The sequence below is a fragment of the Sinocyclocheilus rhinocerous genome, unplaced genomic scaffold, assembly GCF_001515625.1.
Source record: "Sinocyclocheilus rhinocerous isolate Xijiao unplaced genomic scaffold, SAMN03320098_v1.1 scaffold2269, whole genome shotgun sequence".
NCBI classification, from domain to species: Eukaryota; Metazoa; Chordata; class Actinopteri; order Cypriniformes; family Cyprinidae; genus Sinocyclocheilus; species Sinocyclocheilus rhinocerous.
In genome coordinates this window covers 116,608-135,017 of record NW_015628756.1, presented here as the reverse complement: position 1 = coordinate 135,017, position 18,410 = coordinate 116,608, and the positions used below count along the sequence as shown (strand labels likewise).

General features: G+C 36.6%; 1 protein-coding gene and 1 long non-coding RNA gene across 2 annotated transcripts; one reads left to right on the top strand and one right to left on the bottom strand.

Annotated features, from left to right (window-relative positions):
• Positions 1-515: 515 nt before the first annotated feature.
• On the top strand, positions 516-6,581 carry LOC107738455 (atypical chemokine receptor 4-like). The gene is made up of 2 exons (XM_016550214.1): positions 516-571; positions 5,375-6,581. Exon 2 carries the CDS (start codon positions 5,381-5,383, stop codon positions 6,536-6,538), a length of 1,158 nt encoding a protein of 385 aa, XP_016405700.1. The 5' UTR covers positions 516-571; positions 5,375-5,380; the 3' UTR covers positions 6,539-6,581.
• An 8,896-nt stretch (positions 6,582-15,477) lies between these two features.
• On the bottom strand, positions 15,478-17,888 carry LOC107738457 (uncharacterized). The gene is made up of 3 exons (XR_001639884.1): positions 17,658-17,888; positions 16,866-16,973; positions 15,478-15,570 (listed from the first exon to the last, which is right to left on the bottom strand). It is a non-coding gene; the product is annotated as an uncharacterized LOC107738457 (long non-coding RNA).
• Positions 17,889-18,410: the final 522 nt, after the last annotated feature.

The following is an 18,410-nucleotide window of genomic DNA, read 5'->3' as shown; positions in this document are numbered from 1 at the left end:
TAAAATGCATGTCTAAAATTAAAAAAAATAATAATAAAAATAGTAACCAACCACTTGCCATTAATATAACCCTTTTTAAAAGGAACCACAGTATTAACATTAGTTACTTATGCATTTCTATACAGAAAAGTCTTTTTTGTTGTTGTTGTTTTGAGTTGGACTGTATAAGGTATCCATCATGCATGTAAACTCCTTCAGTACAATTTAAAACAACCTCATGAGTCTAATGTTTAATGTTGTGTTATGTTATGTTATGTTACATGTTATTATGTTATATGTTATGTTTGTTATGTTATGTTATAAATATTCCGGAATTCTTCTGCTTGAAGATTATTAGGAAAACACTGAGAGGGGGTCTATGTAACCTGCAAGAGGAGGTTAATCTTTATTTTCTCGAACTCTCTTCTCCTCCTTTCTCTCTCTCCTCTTACAGTCTCTTCCTCTGACGCACACACAAACACACACCCATGGCCGTCCTCTTGCCCCAGCTGCAATTATCAACAGAGCGTTTTACTTCTCTAGGTTGAAGGCAGCTCTTTCCAGGACAGAGTGCAACTCAGACGCTACAGAGGTAAGACACACCGCTGCATTCGCATGTCGCATTCACATCAAAGCTGTGGTTAACTCAAAGTCAAGGGTTTTGATCGCTTTGTGTCACAGCAACACAGGGGACAGGCATGAAAGTAACTTTAGAGAATCATAATTGAAAGTAAACACTGGATTAAGAATACGGCAAACAAATTCACAACATATTTCAACATGTGCTGAATTATGGTAATTGACATTTATTATGCTTTTAAAATCAGTATTTAGATTTCTTTAGTTGGATTTGTGTAAAAGTGTGATACATTTCTTTTGCAGTTAGTTTCCTTCACTGTCGTCTATTTAGTCAAGGCAAAGTCCTGCTTACTGAGCTTCAAAATGAATTTATGACAGGGAAGGTAAAGTTCAAAATAAACAGTGACAGACAAATTCAAGTTTCAGGAACACATTTTAAATATGACTATGAAAAATGTGTTTGTAATGAAAGCTCTTGTTTCTGTATGCTAGTGAGAAAGCAGAACGGAATGAGGGTTTACCTGTGCAGTGTTCAACTGACAGGATAAAAGGGTGTAACATACCCTAAGCTCCATAATAGACAGAAGTAATACAACACAACAATACAAATGCTATCATGGATTCAAGAGTAAGAAAAATAAATCACCTTTTTATATTAAGCCTAAAGCCTAAGACATGATTCCCATGTTAACGGTTAAACTGCAACTTTTGAAACAAACTGTATACAAACGTTTTATGTTTAAAAAACAAACAAACAAACAAAAAACATTTTACTTTAAAAAAAAATTTAACAAAGTACATAATATAATATAATATAATATAATATAACAAACATAATATAATATAATAGAATAGAATAGAACAGAATAGAATAGAATAGAATAGAATAGAATAGAATAGAACACTTTGACATTGTCAAATGTTAACAGAACATGTTGTTAATGTGAATAACTACACTTGTGGATACTTGTGGTTCAGTCAAAAATGTAAATTCTGTCATGATTTACTCACCCTCACATTCTTCCACACCTGTATGAATTTCTTTCTTCTACTGAATACAAAAGACAATATTTTGAAAAATATGGGTAACCAAACAGCTGCTGGCAGGGGCGCCGCTAGCAATTTTGGGCCCTATGAAAGAATATGAGGTTGGGCCCCCTACCACACCAAACATACACTATATTGCCCAAAGTATTGGGAAAACTCAATAAAACTAAAAAAAACTCATCGCCAAACACCAATGATCAAGTTCTTCCACACTGACTGAATCAATCTTTTTTTTAACCTTGACTTATACACAGAGGCATTGTCGTGTTAGAATACAAAAGGGTCCTGTTCAAACTATTGGTATAAAATTAGAAGCACACAATTCCCTAGAGTAGCATTATATGCTTAAACATTACGATTTGTACTCATGGAAATGACTAAAGTAGTCAAACCTGTTCATTAGAAGGGGGTGTCCCAATTCTTTTGGCAATATAGTGTACAAGCCAGCTTAGTGACATTGTTTGCACAGCTAATTGGTAATTTTTTTGTCATGTGGTGTGTTTATAAGGCACCAGCTGGAGTTGTTCGTGTGTAGGGAGTGTGAAGATCTGAAGCAGTGAAGGTCAGCTGTTATTAACCACCTCTACTGGACTACAGCTTCCGCTCCTAATGGAGATGCAGATGTGATGGAGGCCAAGTGGAAAAGCATGAATGTGATCTAAACTTTTGCTTGCTTCTTCCAGCATATGCATCAGGCCTAATGGAGTCTCTGAGAGAGGAATACTGCACGTCACCACAGGCTCTACGAGAACGCAGCACTGTCTTAGCGTCGATGCCATTCTTCTAACGATGTAGCAAGTACATCGGGTGTTATGGGAAGTGTTCCTGGTTCCGGTTGACCTAATTAATGCAGCCTAAAAATCCTTTAACGGATTTGAATATTAGAAGCGTATTAGTGTGTTATGAGTAAGCCAGGTTAAAGAGGTGGGTCTTTAATCTAGATTTAAACTGCAAGAGTGTGTCTGCCTCCCGGACAATGTTAGGTAGGTTATTCCAGAGTTTGGGCGCTAAATAGGAAAAGGATCTGCCGCCTGCAGTTGATTTTGATATTCTAGGTATTATCAAATGGCCAGGGTTTTGAGAATGCAGCGGACGTGGAGGACTATAATGTAACAAGAGCTCATTCAGATACTGAGGTGCTAAACCATTCAGGGCTTTATAAGTAATAAGCAAGATTTTAAAATCTATACAATGTTTAATAGGGAGCCAGTGCAGTGTTGACAGAACCGGGCTAATATGGTCATACTTCCTGGTTCTAGTAAGAACTCTAGCTGCTGCATTTTGGACCAGCTGGAGTTGTTCGTGTGTAGGGAGTGTGAAGATCTGAAGCAGTGAAGGTCAGCTGTTATTAACCACCTCTACTGGACTACAGCTTCCGCTCCTAATGGAGATGCAGATGTGATGGAGGCCAAGTGGAAAAGCATGAATGTGATCTAAACTTTTGCTTGCTTCTTCCAGCATATGCATCAGGCCTAATGGAGTCTCTGAGAGAGGAATACTCGATCAATGCTTATTAGTTTCTGTTACTGGTAAGTATCAATACTCATAGACGACCAATACTAGCTTTGCTATTGCCTAATTACATATCATTAGCTAACGTGTGTATATCTGTAAGCTAACACTGGTCTCTCACCAAGACACCTGCCTTGTTCTCCTCCCACAACTCAATTTGTCTCCTCTGACCTTTGTTCTGTCTAATCCTGGCCTGTCCCTGCTCTCTTGGCCACATAGCAGTCTCATAATTGTGGTCCGTCATAAGTGTAAATAAACATTTAAAAACAAGATGAGGCTGTTGTTGTGTATCTAGCACAGCATTCATGATTTAACACACGTTAACAACACATTAGTGTGATACCCAGACTGAAAGATTGTTAAATGTTTTTAAATGGGTCAGATGGTATATTTGTCTTTCAGTAGTATATGTTTGGTACATCTACACCAGTATGCATCTAACTCCCTGCAGCACTGACTTTCCTCAGCTGTGACCATGGCCTTACATTTCCCACACATAATGAAAAAAAAACCTGTTTATCTCTCTCTCTCCTGCGGTGATGAGAAACCGCTATATCACGTAACATTAGTGTCAGGATATTAACGAGTGTGACACGCCCGATCAATGCTTATTAGTTTCTGTTACTGGTAAGTATCAATACTCATAGACGACCAATACTAGCTTTGCTATTGCCTAATTACATATCATTAGCTAACGTGTGTATATCTGTAAGCTAACACTGGTCTCTCACCAAGACACCTGCCTTGTTCTCCTCCCACAACTCAATTTGTCTCCTCTGACCTTTGTTCTGTCTAATCCTGGCCTGTCCCTGCTCTCTTGGCCACATAGCAGTCTCATAATTGTGGTCCGTCATAAGTGTAAATAAACATTTAAAATTTCCTCAGCGTCCGAACTCTCATTGCAATCCATTGTTTTCCTATGGACCGCTCTCCCTCTCGTTGCGTCACTTCCGTTTTTGGCGATTTTCAGATGCGTAAAATTCTCTCACAAAAACGACTCCAGAAGCGTTAATAGTGTATTTTAAAGTATAGTTTAAAGAAAATCTAGTTCCTACATTATTTTTCTATACATCGACTCACTGGCGTCTCTAACCTGGAATATGCACTTTAAGATATACAAAATCCCATAATTCAGAATATTTGCTAAATAAATGCACATTCCCATGAAAACCAGTTTGTAATGCAGAAAAAACACGTGTGACATTTTTTTCTATAATAAAAATAACCTGAACTGAATGCAGATAAAATATATTGTATTAGATATAAAATATAAATTTTATATAAATTACAAATTGCTCCAATATATTTACATATTTTCTACAATTAGCAGTAAAAAAATGTGTTTTGACAAATTGCTTTTGTTCCTCTTTTTTTTAAGTTGCTTTGGATAATATCTGCTAAATGCACAAATATAAAATGTAAAAACCATTTTGCCCTCTCAGAGTCTAAAACATCCAAATAAGGAAGTAGGAAAGCTCCTACTTCTAGTTCAGAGTTTCCGTAACTATGATGTAAACGATGTTTAAAGCAATTATTGTTGGAAACAAATGGATGTGAACAGTTTTTTTTTTTTACTTACACAGAAGAAAGACGATTTGTAGCTCTAACACAACAAAAATGTAAAGCACATTAGGTGTGTAACTGATTCTTTAGGAGACGTTTTATTACTCTTGTGTCACAATTTTGTCACACAAGTCAGCAGACCAGCTAAATAAGCAGCATTTTCTGGCAAGCTCTATAGCTAGTCATCAGCTGTACACAAAATGCATACAAACTAAACTGAACCATCAAAATTCACAATTAAAACTTTCTTATACCAATACCAAGTTGCTTCTATCATGATTCACACTGAAATGCTACTATCTCAGAAAGTAGGGGGCTAGGAGAAAATTGCCCAACATTGTAGTGCTGTTCATGCACACTAATCTCATAAAATAAGATTATTCTGACATGGCTTGAAGACAGCACACGTCCAATTGCAAAGCAATAACATTTAGAAGTCAGTTAATGATCAGAAAAACATGTGAAATAAATCTGCAAAAATTGTACCTTTAGGGGGGAAATTCAAAATGTCATGTTTAATTCAATGTTACTAGATTTTTTTGTAATTTTTGTAATTATTTGTAAAATAATACTAGCAATATCTAAGTAAAAAAAGTAAATCCTACATAAATTTTTTCAGTGTACAATTTTTTTCTAAGCATTTAAAAAAATCTAGCATCATCAATGTTACGTTTCTTTCTCTGTTTCTCTTTAGATCAATATGAATGTCCTTTTGGATTACGACCGTGACTATCATTATCATGACCATGACAATAGTTCCAACCACAGTGACTACGACGACAAGGATTTTGCAGACTTCCACACAGTCTGCGACAAACAAGAGGTCCGGTCCTTCGCTGGGGTCTTTTTGCCAGTCGTCTACACCCTAGCATTGATCCTGGGCCTGGCCGGAAACTCACTGGTCGTCTTAGTTTACCTTTCCCACAAAAGCTTACGAACGCTGACGGACGTCTTCATCCTCAACCTGGCCTTCGCAGACCTCCTCCTGCTCCTCACGCTGCCCTTCTGGGCTGCGGATGCAGTGAATGGCTGGGAGATCGGCACAGCTGCCTGCAAGATCACTTCAGCTCTCTACACCACCAACTTCAGCTGTAGCATGCTGCTGCTGGCCTGCATTAGCATAGACCGCTATCGTGCGCTAGCCAGAGGCTCCACCACCGCCAATGCCCCAGCCAGGACCAACGCCCGCAGGCAGAGGATAATCATGTGCCTCCTGGTTTGGGGACTTGCCATTGTCCTCGGGTTGCCAGATATGGTGTTCTACACGGTTAAGATGCAGCACTCAAGTGGGCGTAACTCCTGCCGGGCAGTTTACCCGCACAGCATGGCGCGGGCAGCTAAGGCGTCTCTGGAAATTCTGGACGTGTCTCTGAGCTTTCTTCTGCCTTTCCTGGTGATGATGATCTGCTATTGCAGGGTTGGAATTGTGTTAAGTCAAGCCGCAACAGCGGGCGTACGTGGTGGAAGAAGCTGGCGGGCATTTCGGGTGTTGATAGCGGTAGTAGGTGTGTTTCTGTTGACCCAGCTCCCCTATAATGTGGTAAAATTAGTCAGAGCCCTGGATGTGATTTACATTTTAGTGACGGAATGTGAGGTGAGCAAAAACCTGGACCGGGCCAATCAAATCACTGAAGGTCTGGCCCTCACACACTGCTGCCTGAATCCTGTGCTCTATGTCTTTATTGGCTCGTCTTTCAAAATGCACGTTCTGAAGCTCGCCAAGCGTTGCGGGCAGACAGGAAGAGGGTACCGCCATGGCAACGAACAGCCCACCGTCGAGATCTCCCTTAAGTCGGGCAAACAAACTCAAACTCACTCTTCGTCAGACAATGAAGACACGAGTACGTTCACCATATGACACGGCAATATCTTCAGCAATGAGGACTGCCAACTATATTCCAGGACATTGTTTTAAAAACTAGACTAAGGATTTTTCTGGTCGACTAGTAGTCGTTCATCTTAAGCATTAGTCGACTAATCTCACGTTTATTAATAAACCATTTAAATCATTATAATAATCCTTTAATTGCCTACAAAGCCTAATAAGTAGGATAAACAAGTGCTTTCTCGTCATTTCCTCAGTAGTGGATGCGCCTATATGCATGTTTCACACGGATTATTACATAATCTGAGAATATTTGTTTTATATTTGAATTGGTTCATTTTAAAGTAGACATTTCACTATCTATAGATGTATTTTTAATGTCTGTAAGGCAAAGATATACTCGGAATTCTGCGCTCAAGTTTACAGACCGAGACGGCAGAAAGCGCATCCTGGGGAAGTTGTGGCCTAATGGTTAGAGAGTCGGACTCGTAACCCAAAGGTTGCGAGTTCGAGTCTCCGGTCCGGCAGGAATTGTAGGTGGGGGGAGTGAATGTACAGCGCTCTCTTCCACCTTCAATACCACGATACCACAGCATAAAGGGCTGCCCACTGCTCCGGGCGTGTGTTCACGGTGTGTGTGTGTTCATTGCTGTGTGTGTGCACTTAGGCTGGGTTAAATGCAGAGCACTAATTCCTAGTATGGGTAACCATACTTGGCCACATGTCACGTCACTTTCACTTTCACATCACTGTTTGCTTTCATTATTTTACAAAAGCGCATTTCATTGTTATTCTGAGTGCACACAAATAAACGTAGAGTCTTTACAGATTTGAAAGATGTATTACTTTTATCTGTATGACCAAAAATTACGGAGTATTTTAAGAGCAAGTGAGTGCACCGGCGCCTCCATCTGTCATGCAGCGAGCGCTACTGTTCAGCTTCCATACTCCACGCACACACTTAAACAGCGCACATTTCTCTAGGTTAAAGTGCCCCTATTATGCCATTTCCAATATTGCCTTTCATGCAGTGTGTAATGTAGCTGTATGTGAATGTAAACGATCTGCAAAGTTGTAAAGCTGAAAGTGCACGATAAATAAAGTTATTGTCTCCCAAAATAAAGAACTGCTCTAACAACTCTGAACAGCTGAAACGAGTCGTTAGTAAATCGAATCCCACTTCCGTGACGGCTACACGTCACGGGCTAACACATTTGCATAATGCGTGCCTATGTTCTACGTTGGCCGTTCTACGTATCATTTCCGACACGCGCTGTACGCCATAGACCAATCACAACAGACCGGGCCATCTGACCAATCAGAGCAAAGCAGGCTCACGGAAAGGAGGGGTTTAGAGAGACTGAATATTTGAACTGCTTCGAACGAATCGTTTGAGAATTGCTGGAAAATGAGGTGATATTAAATGCATATTTTGAGAAAACGAAAGCGTTTTTTGACCTTGCATGCATGTAATCCTATTGTAGGAGATTCCCAAAACAATATTAGGAACCGTATAAATGGCATAATAGGGGCACTTTAACATTAGATTGAGCAGCCATGTAACGTTGCTGCTACTTATATACATATTTTAGATGATAAGCCATATTTGTGGTGTATGAATGATAGGTGAGCGTTTGGATGTCCTGCCGCATGTACTGTATTACCATAGACCAGCCGTTATCGATCTGCGTGACTTCGCCAATGTGGATTTTTTTTTTTTCTGCGACTAAGCGACTAATAAAATTTTGGTCGACCAAGCTTCTTCTGGTCGACTAACGATTAGTCGACTATTAGGTGGCAGCCCTACTAGAAAGTTTAATTTGTTGTTCAGTGTCTGCACTATTTCCACTCATTTAAACTAGAGTTGCAAATATCTTTTAACCCATCTCAACAATGCTCATCAATATGGGCATCTATTATGATTGTTGCTGCCGTATCCACTATTTTTCAACTGTAGAACAAAAGGCTGGGTCTGTGTTGCCAACTGTGGAAAAAAATTAAGGTGCATGTGTGAGCTGAGCATCCAGAGTATATGTGGTTAGAAAAATCTGGCTGCTCGCATACAGTATGCATGTACTATGGTGCAGAGGCAATTTACGCCACACGCACTGTGTACTCTAGCGCACACATAAAAATCAAAGTATACTTTGGCCGTAAGATTAATGCATTAACCAGAAACATTCCACTACGACATCTTTGATTAGATCTTTTGTTAAATGTTTAAAGAACAAAGTATGCTGTTTATCAGAAGACTTGTATGGAATCTGAGCCCGCAGAATTCCATGGAAAACTTCACAGAATCTGTCGTTAACAACACGTGTGTGTTTGTTTATTAAGTGTTTACAAAATAATAGTGTCATTACTCAGTTTTGGCTAATAATATTCCACAGAATCTCCCAAAACTGTGCATAAAACAGGAAAAACAGTACATGGGCATATGTGGGCATATTTATCATTTATTATACTGACCATATACTGAAAGTGTATAGTGAACTCAGGGATCTTGTGTAGAAAAGATACCCTGCATACCAGATGGTACGCATTTGTATATTATATATCGCCAATGTAAATATATTTTTAGATTAAAGTATACTTTATACACTTTGACTTGTATTGGAGTTTTGCTGTTATTTGCTGGTTTGAAATCACATACAGTATGTGCTTGCACACAAAAGTCTGCACGAAAAGTAAGTATACAAATACAAGTAAGTATACAAGTCACATGTACAGGAGATTATGCTTTACACAGAGGATAGAAAATTGTAAGCGTGTGGCTTTGAAGGAGAGTTTGTGAGTTAATGGGAAGGTTATTATGACAGCACAGATGATATGTGGAAAGCAGATTGGAAAAAGAGGTTCATGAACAACACAAGGTCAACCATATTTTTAATTAAATGAGGGGGAAAGTAAAAAATTAAATTAAAATTAAAATAAATAAAAGCAGAGAGAGAGAAAAAAAACAGACAGAAAAAAAACAAGTTTCTTGGCTTAGCAGGATTTTACACATTAACAACCATATGTTGTTACATTTATTTATGAATTATTACCAACATTTTTGGTATACAATATTATGTCTGGTGCTCTGAAATTACAGTTTAGCATTTAAGTTCCACCTTTTAAAAAGAGACTTGAAAGCTGATGTTATTTTGCAAAACTGCTGATTTGCATTACGGCACTACAGTTTAAGCTATGTCAAAGAAGTGTTTGTGAAAGTGATGCTGAAAAAAGGTGTACTATTACGGGACTAGTCATGCTTTCATAAATCCAGTACTCTGTATTCCCACTTGACTCACCAAAAGTTACATGCCAAAATGAAGGCAGGTGGTTAGCCAAAAAAAGGTTAGCCAAAAAGGTTGAAAAATGTTAGCCAAAAGGTAACAATTTTAGAGACAGAGAAGAGCAAGTTCAAATGAAAATATACTCATACTATGCTTTCAAATGGAAATATACTCAGACTACACTGCCAGAGGTCACTCTAAGCAGCTGAATTAGAAAACAGTTTAACAGCATATCTAAATAACAGATGATGAAAAGCTCACTGGGAAAAGACAAGAGATAAAAAAAAAGAATGAATTTCATGAAGGCAGGATTGATGACAATTTCTGTCAAAGACCTAAAGCCAACTCAAGTGAGTCAGACCCAAATCATACCACAGACCACATAAATGTATTCAGCCTCATAACTCTTGATATTGTAGTATCCTTTATAAACATTAACCTGTGTGAGTGTCTATGCTTGCAGAGGAGTGTGTCTCATTCCACCAAAAAAAATTGATAAATAATTGTGTTTGTGTTTGTAGAACGTAGAGGACTGCTTAACAGTGAACCTTCACTGTGTGCTCAGAAGCTGTTACTCACTATAATGACAGAATGTTTACTACAAATTACCAGATTTCCCCATGGGTGTTCAGACACAAGCATGACCTGAATGTGACATTCTGTATGGGATGTAATGACACATATAGTCTTTGCACAAAGTGCCATTGTTTTGTTCCAAAAATCTTTCCAACTTTGAATGAAAAATGTTATGAAAACTGTCATACAAAGTTTTTTACGAAACAGTTACAGGCTATAGGGATGCACCTTTTCTGTATGAAATAACCATTCCAACAGCAAACATTAAGTTGGAACACTTCATTATTATGGAAAATATAATAATAATAATAATAATAATAATAATAATAATGGATATATTATAATTATAATGTAAAAGTATATCAAATAGAATATATTTGAGAATTATTATTTTACAATAATGACAATAATAATAATAGTTTTTATCAAATAAAACTGATCAGAACTGTATACTTTATATACTTTAAAAGAATATAAAATATAAAACATTTTAGGCATATAATTTTTTATAATAAATTTTACAATAATAACAATTATAAAACAATTCTCAGAAATGTATTATATTTTTTATAAAAAGAACAAGAATAATTAAAATAATAGAGAAGAGGGACTGATGGAGGACATAATAGAGCGGAACACAATAAGAAACTGTGTATTTATATTATAAAATATCAGTTTGCATTTAAATTATGAATGTTAAAAAGTAATCCAGTTTATTACTGATAAAATTAAATGATGATTAATAAAACTGTGTGTTATGTAACTGCATGTGTGTGCGTGTGTGTGTGCGTGTGTGTGTGTGTGTTTAACTACCACTCTCAAAAGAACCAAACTGTCTTCATTCATTAAGCCATGCCAGAGGCTTCAGCATGCACATGAAAACACATTATGCCACATATTCCTTGGCCCTGTTCTTTCCAGTGATGGTAACGGTGGTCTGGAAGTCATTGCGCAAAAAGAACAAAGGCGTAAAGAAGCTGTGAAAAGTTAAAGTTCAAGACCACCAGATATGAACAAACCTCACCATAGGCCTGGGAGCCACCAAAGGAAATTGGCTATCCCGAGAGAATGAAAAGAAGGAAAAGAGGAAAAAATGTGCGGGGGAAAAAACACTGAAAGATATGAGAATGGTTAAAAGAGAAAAGAGAAAAGAGAAGAAGGCCAGGGGTAACCAACACAGCTGTCTGTTTCTGTTTTTGCTCATAAGGATAAGTTGATGTCTAAAATCTACAGAAGTTCCTTTCAGCAAACAATGACAGGAAAAGTGAAAAGTACTATGAGGAATTATGAGGAAGACACAAAAAAATATTTGCACAATCAGTGATGACAAAAGACTTTACTGACCAGGTACATCTGAATAAATGGAATTTGGCTTGGAAACAACTTATTATAGTTCCCACATGCCACAAAGATCTGGAAGAAAATAAGGCTAACACCTGCAAAGCTTGGTGATACTACAACAGCCCCAAAAATGTATCCAGAAGGATTTAAATGGTTAATACCTCTCACCGCTATAAGCAAGTGAATTAAAGGGGTCATGAATTTAGAAATCAGATTTTCCTTGATCTTTTGACATGTAAGAGGTCACTGTACAATAAAAATGGCCTAACTGTTACAATAGTACAACAAAAGACAAAAGGCCTCTAGACTGCCTCATGTTAATGAGATGAGAAGAAGAAAAGACTGAAAATAACATTACCTTCCATTGGATTGTAATGCTAGGAAAGTGACCAGTGCTCAAATTGAGGCGAGGCTGGGGGGATAAGGCATTAGGGACCACTCATAAGAAGTAAAAAATAGACTTAGGGGGTTCCCCAGATATTTTTATTTTACTAAAGGTAACAATTTTGATAACTTTTAACAATTAAGATAACCTTTTGTAAGTATGTGTGTGTCCCTGACGAAGGTCTTTGACCAAAACGTTGCAACTTTTAACTTTTTCTAAATAAAGGGAGAATAACAGTGTGCAGATCTTTTTTGTATGATTTGATGTATTTTTTTAATCTTGCACCTGGCCAAGACGCTTTGTATGTGCCTACCTTGACATTTTTTTATACTAAAGATAATGACAAATCTGATTAAATTCACACAGTTAGAATACAGTACATTTCGTGAATTAAATATTTACAATCACTCATGTGACTGAAGTATGTTTTTAAGCTAGTTGTCATATCTCTTTAAATTGTAAACAACCCTATCTAAGGACTGCTAAGCACACGACATTACTGCTTGCATGGCGCCACTCTGGCAAAGCTCACTTTAACGAAAAATGGAGACTAATAAACTTCTACTGGAGTTGGCTACTTGGAGCAAACGGTAAGGCTGGAATTGTGACATTTCCACTTGAAATGAGGAAAAAAATAATGAAATAAATTAAACAGGTTCTTTAAGATTCTTTTGAAGTAACTGACTGCTCCTTTGTCACTGCTTTCAAATAAATTTTGAAATAATTATTCCTGTGCCACACAGTTTTAAAAAATGGTGTATATAAAATATACAGTATGTATATTACTCGATAATCTTGTGGTCTTGAAAAATACTCGATAATCCTCCAACAATATCCTGTCTTATTGTATGTGAATACAAACAAACTGCATAAACCAAACTACATACACATTCCTATGACAATACGTTCTGTTTGGGCATCTCATTGCAAAGTTTGCCCAGGAAAACCGAAGGAACTAAAAGCATTCTTTCATTTAAACAACAACTACCCTTCTAGCAAGAAGATGGCAGGAAAGCCAAAAGGTCTTAAAAATACTTGATTTTAGTGGAAAAACAAACCTGAAGTATGCAACAAGGTTGGACTGCAGTTAAATGTATTTTCTGGAGGCTCTTAGGTGAAACGTGAATTGTTTAGCCATTGACTGTCACTACCCCAAACTTTCTATCATTAACTGTTTGAAATTCATTCCACATGTCTCAACAATAAAGATATGTTTAGCAATCCCCAGAACTGATGGTGGTTTATGATAGTAGTGAAAAACACCATCTGTGCCTCTCAGAAAAAGCAGGAGATATGGAGTTCTTACACACGACAGGCTCATCTTGTAACCAAATGATTTGAATTTGTCACACTTATAATTTACCCTTTGTACTGATGATTAATATGTACATCTGTGCGGGTTAAAATAGGACAGAGATAGCAGTGGAAAGTTTGAATTTCCGCTGCTCAAGGACACAAAGATCACATACTGTACGCTGATGAGTTTTTTAAAACTCCTCAGAGACACACAAAACAACTCTGGTGACAAGTCAGATTAGACAAAAAGATCTCAACTTGTCACTTTCCATATCTGAAGATATTTTTCTCTTACAACTTTGAATCGACCACCCGTAAACTTCACCATCCAAAACGTCTGGTATGTGATGTGTGTTCTCAAATCATATTTCTGAGATACCGGGGGCTTCAAGTGGGCAAACTGCTACATGCAATAGTAGTGTTGATGCAAACACTTCCGAAATGTGATGCATTTGAGTGTCATTCTAGACATCAACAAAATGCAATTATGCATGCCTGCGTTCAGTATTCATAGAAATACAAATGAAAAAAAAGAAAAGTGAATGAGTTTACAGCTCTGAGAAAGATTATGTATATGAACAAATGATTTTTACCATCAAGATTTGATTGCATTGTAAAATGTTATACATTTCCATTTCTAGAAATAAATAAAATAATATATAATAGAAATTATAATTTCATATAGATATGATTTAATATTGGTCATTTATTTGTCCACCCTGTAATAATAATAATAATAAATAATAAAATTAATTTAAAAAGTATAAATTAATACATTAACCTTAGTTTTCAAAAAAAAAAACATTTACAAAAGTAATTTTTAAAATGAAATATTACATAGTGGAATAATGCACACCAATAAATCATTCACAATAAGAACAAAAATGCATATTAAACAGGTTAAGCAGGTCAGTTTTGGTTCATGTCGACTTCAAACACTCATTACCATAATAATAAAGTGTTGTATAGAACTTAGATTTGCTGGAGCAGTTAAAAGTCAGTTCAGACTTTATGGAGTTAATTTGGTATAATGATACAGGGAACAACAGGCCTTTGGTCCTTTGTTGTGCTTTGAGGATGTTTAATTTATAAGGCCCCAAAACCACAAAGACCCACAGCTAGAACCATCTGGAATGTTCTACAGGAGACACTGTCTAAAAGACAAATACCAAAGCAACTCTAAACATCCCATACAGATTGAAAAACAACCTTGGGCATTATAAACAGGATGAACTGCAAGTTTAAACCCTGATCATTGATGTTATCTCACCGCAATAAACCTTAAAACTGCCTTTCATCACATAAAGATCGTTTTCAATCTTTGTGTTGTGCAAGTGCTGTTCCACATGTCAAAATGCAATTACGCATGCCTGCGGTCAGCTTTCCTAAAAATATGAATGAAAATGAAAGCAAGAGAGGGTGAGTTTACAGCTCTGAGTGCAGACTGTTCATTTCAGCTTATTCAGTTTGAAAATGACTCAAAGATGATTCATGATGATTCAGTTTTCAAGTGGAAAATTAGGTTAAAAAAAAAAGCAACTTTTACCAAATTATGTTAGCCTGTCATTTGCAGTTAGAAAATCCTTCGAAATGTGACTTTTTCTGAATTTTGTCAAATGCAGGAGGAGATGATGGCGGACTTATCCTCACAACTCAGTTCTAAGTCTGTGAAGCTGAAGGCGGGAACTTCGACTAATTGGTCTGTTTCTGCTTTGCCACCCGTTGTGATCGCTTTGAGTTCCCCAAGTCTGTTTATCGTTCACAGATTCTGCATAGCTGGTTTGTGTAAACATCTCAAATGGTTTTTAAATGTCATGCCAGTCATCGAGAAGATTTGGATGAATGTGGACGTTTTATGGGATGAATCATTCTGGTGATATATTTCTTTATGTCTTTGTGGTAAGATATTGGTTAAAACACTAAGGCTAAAAAAATCTAAACTCCCGCTGTTCAGTGTTCCTTTTAACGTGTTTAGTCTCCACAGAAGTGAAACCCAAAAAATCACAATTTATTTTCTTGACAACTGACAAACAAAATATTTCCTCTCCACTCGTTCTTTCATTCTCATTCTGTAACATTCACACGCTTACCATTGCTCCATCACTTTTTGCCATTAATGATAAAATGGTCTTTGTCCCAGTGAAGGGTGCACTCCATGTTTGTGGCGTCACTTGAAGCAACATCCGGCTCTAGAATAGAGAAAAACAGAGTGTAAGTGTAACAGAGTACTAGGTTCAGTGATGATAATCATTTTAGGAAAAAAAAAAAAGCAGTCAAGGAATTTTTACAATTCTTAAGTATTAAAAAAAACTGTTTGTCCACCAAATCAAAGTCATGTGGTGCAACAAAACAGGAGAAAACAAACAAAAAAAAAATTATTATATTATAGAAAAGATTCCAGAAAACCAGCCAGTCTAATTTGTCCCACTACAGTTTCATAAGGAATATTTTTATTATAACATAAAATTTCTAACATTGTGTTTTGCATTATTGTTTCGGCAAAGAAACGCACAAGTCTCTTATAATATCGTTTGTTTAATAAAATTCAAAATGTTTTTGAAAACTATCAATACAAAGTGCTCACTCAAATGTATTCAAGGTGTTAGGAAAATATTTGAATACTTTTTACTTCATGTTAAAACCAAAAATCTATATTTTTATTTATTTTAATTCACTTAATTATTTTAATATTAATTATATTTATTTTTAAGTGTTGTGTTGCTGTGGACAATAGGGAACCTTGAAGACAAAAAGATTGAGAACTTCTTCACTGGAGGATAATATCAGGAGGTTAACAACAGAGTGTAAAAACACAAACAGAGAGACTGGCTGTCAAGGTGGAAATGATAACCTAGTGTAGATATTTTGTATGACATCAGATATTTGTTTCACAAACATGAGCAAGCTATTACAGCTATTGTCTGTAGTATGACAGCTAAAACGACACACATGCACACACACTGGGAGAAATAATGGGGAAAATTGTCATACATCAATGCATCTGAAAAATCCAGAGGCATTACAGCACCATCTGTATATGTTGAGAAACTTGATGCCTTTTTAATCACTATTACACATGTGCTCACACAATCTATAGGCCTAGTCATCTTTTAGCTTTTGTTAAATAATTTTTGCAAAATTATTTAACAAAATAATTTTGTTTTTCCTCAATCTCATCGACCAGCTTTTTCTGTCCTTGTTTACTCATTGAACACAGATCTCATTATCAACCTAAATCAAGTGAGTATTAATGAATATGTGTCACATTAGAGAGGCTTGAGTTTGTCCAAGTTTTAAAACTGTGTCTGGAGACTACTATGTTCTGTTCCAATACGTTACGCTCTGTCCAGCTGTTTAATGAATCTCATGTAAACACCCCAAAGACACATGTCCACCAAATAATTGTTTCTACGAACCTGAAACCAGCCTAATTATTAAGGTTTTCTGATGACTGAATAGTCAATTAGTAAATTTTACCCATTACCTGTCATACAGAAGCAGGACCGTATGTCTCATCTTAGTAAGGGCTCCAGCCAGAGTCTCTTCTGTTCCTCAGTGCCAAACAGGTGCAGAACTTCCATATTGCCAGTGTCTGTTAGAGAGTTAAAGTCACCATGAAATCAAAATGAAGAATTCTTATATTTTTTTCTGGAATGTTGCAGTGTTTGTTATAAATGTTTTATCTGTGCACATCATTATTTTATTTTAATTCATGTACCCTCGTAATCATTAACGTCCTATATGCAATGGCGCGTAGGCAGGTCAATAATCTCTTCTCTCCAATGCTGACGTGTAAAACCTGACAAATCCTATTGCATATACGGATGTACAGTCATGGCCAAAAGTTTTGGAAGTGACATAAATTTTGTGTTTTGCAAAGTTTTCTGCTTAAGCTGTTGTGGTGTTCATTCACATTGTTTCTAGATTATTGTGTAGAGTGATCAGATGCATTTTAAATAATTGCTAAAATATTAATATTATATTAAATATGTAAGATTTTTTTGTTGTAAACATTAGAGTATTTATACAAAACACAAACTTCTGACATATAACTTACGAAAAATATACCAGAATTTTGCTAGACTTATAATAGAGCACATTCTCTGAAAAAAATTCATTTTCAGTAATTATAGCTGTAAATCTGCTTACAATTTATGTTATTTTTTATCATTCTGTAGTATAAAAACATAAGTGTACCTTAAGTACCTTAAAGCCATAATCTAAAAGCTCCATAAAAACAGTAACATTTCTGACTTGTGAAGAAACACCCACCCACCTGGGGCCTGGCAGTTAAAGACTTCGGGGGCGTAGAAGCAGCGTCCGGTCTCCTCTGCGATATGAGCATAATCCAGCTGAGAGAGGCCACTCTCAGCCGGAAGAAACAAATTCCACAGGCCTGCAGCTCGAGCCGTTGCCTGCTCACAGGGACTTCATTAATACATACAATGAACATATTCCTAACTCCAGTTCAATCGAATACATTATTGTCTGTTCAAGTTTTGAAATTTTGTTCACCAAGACTGATTTATTGAAAAATACAGTAAAAACTGTAATAATGTGAAATATTATCATTATTTAAAATAACTATTTTTTTTTATATTTAATTTATTTTAAAGGAGACATATTATGCCCCTTTTTACAATATGTAATATAAGTCTCTGGTGTCCCCAGAATGTGTCTGTGAAGTTTCATCTCAAAATACTCCACAGATAATTTATTATAACATTTTGAAAATGCCTATTTTGAGTGGAAGCAGAAACACGCTGTTTTTCGGGCCTGTTTCTTTAAATTCAAATGAGCTGCTGCTCCCCGCCCCCTTTTCCAGAATAGAGCTGCTCACCAAGGGAGCGAAATCAGACACTTGCAGAAAAATGCTTACCAAAACAAAGTTACTGGGTTAATCTTTTTCACGTTTCCTTGGTTGCTAGATGCACCGGGGTCCTGATTTTAGCACTTTAAACCTGGAAAAGTCAGTTCCCTTTCAAGGGAACTTCGAACTGCGTCCTCTAGGGGTCGCTATGGGGAACGC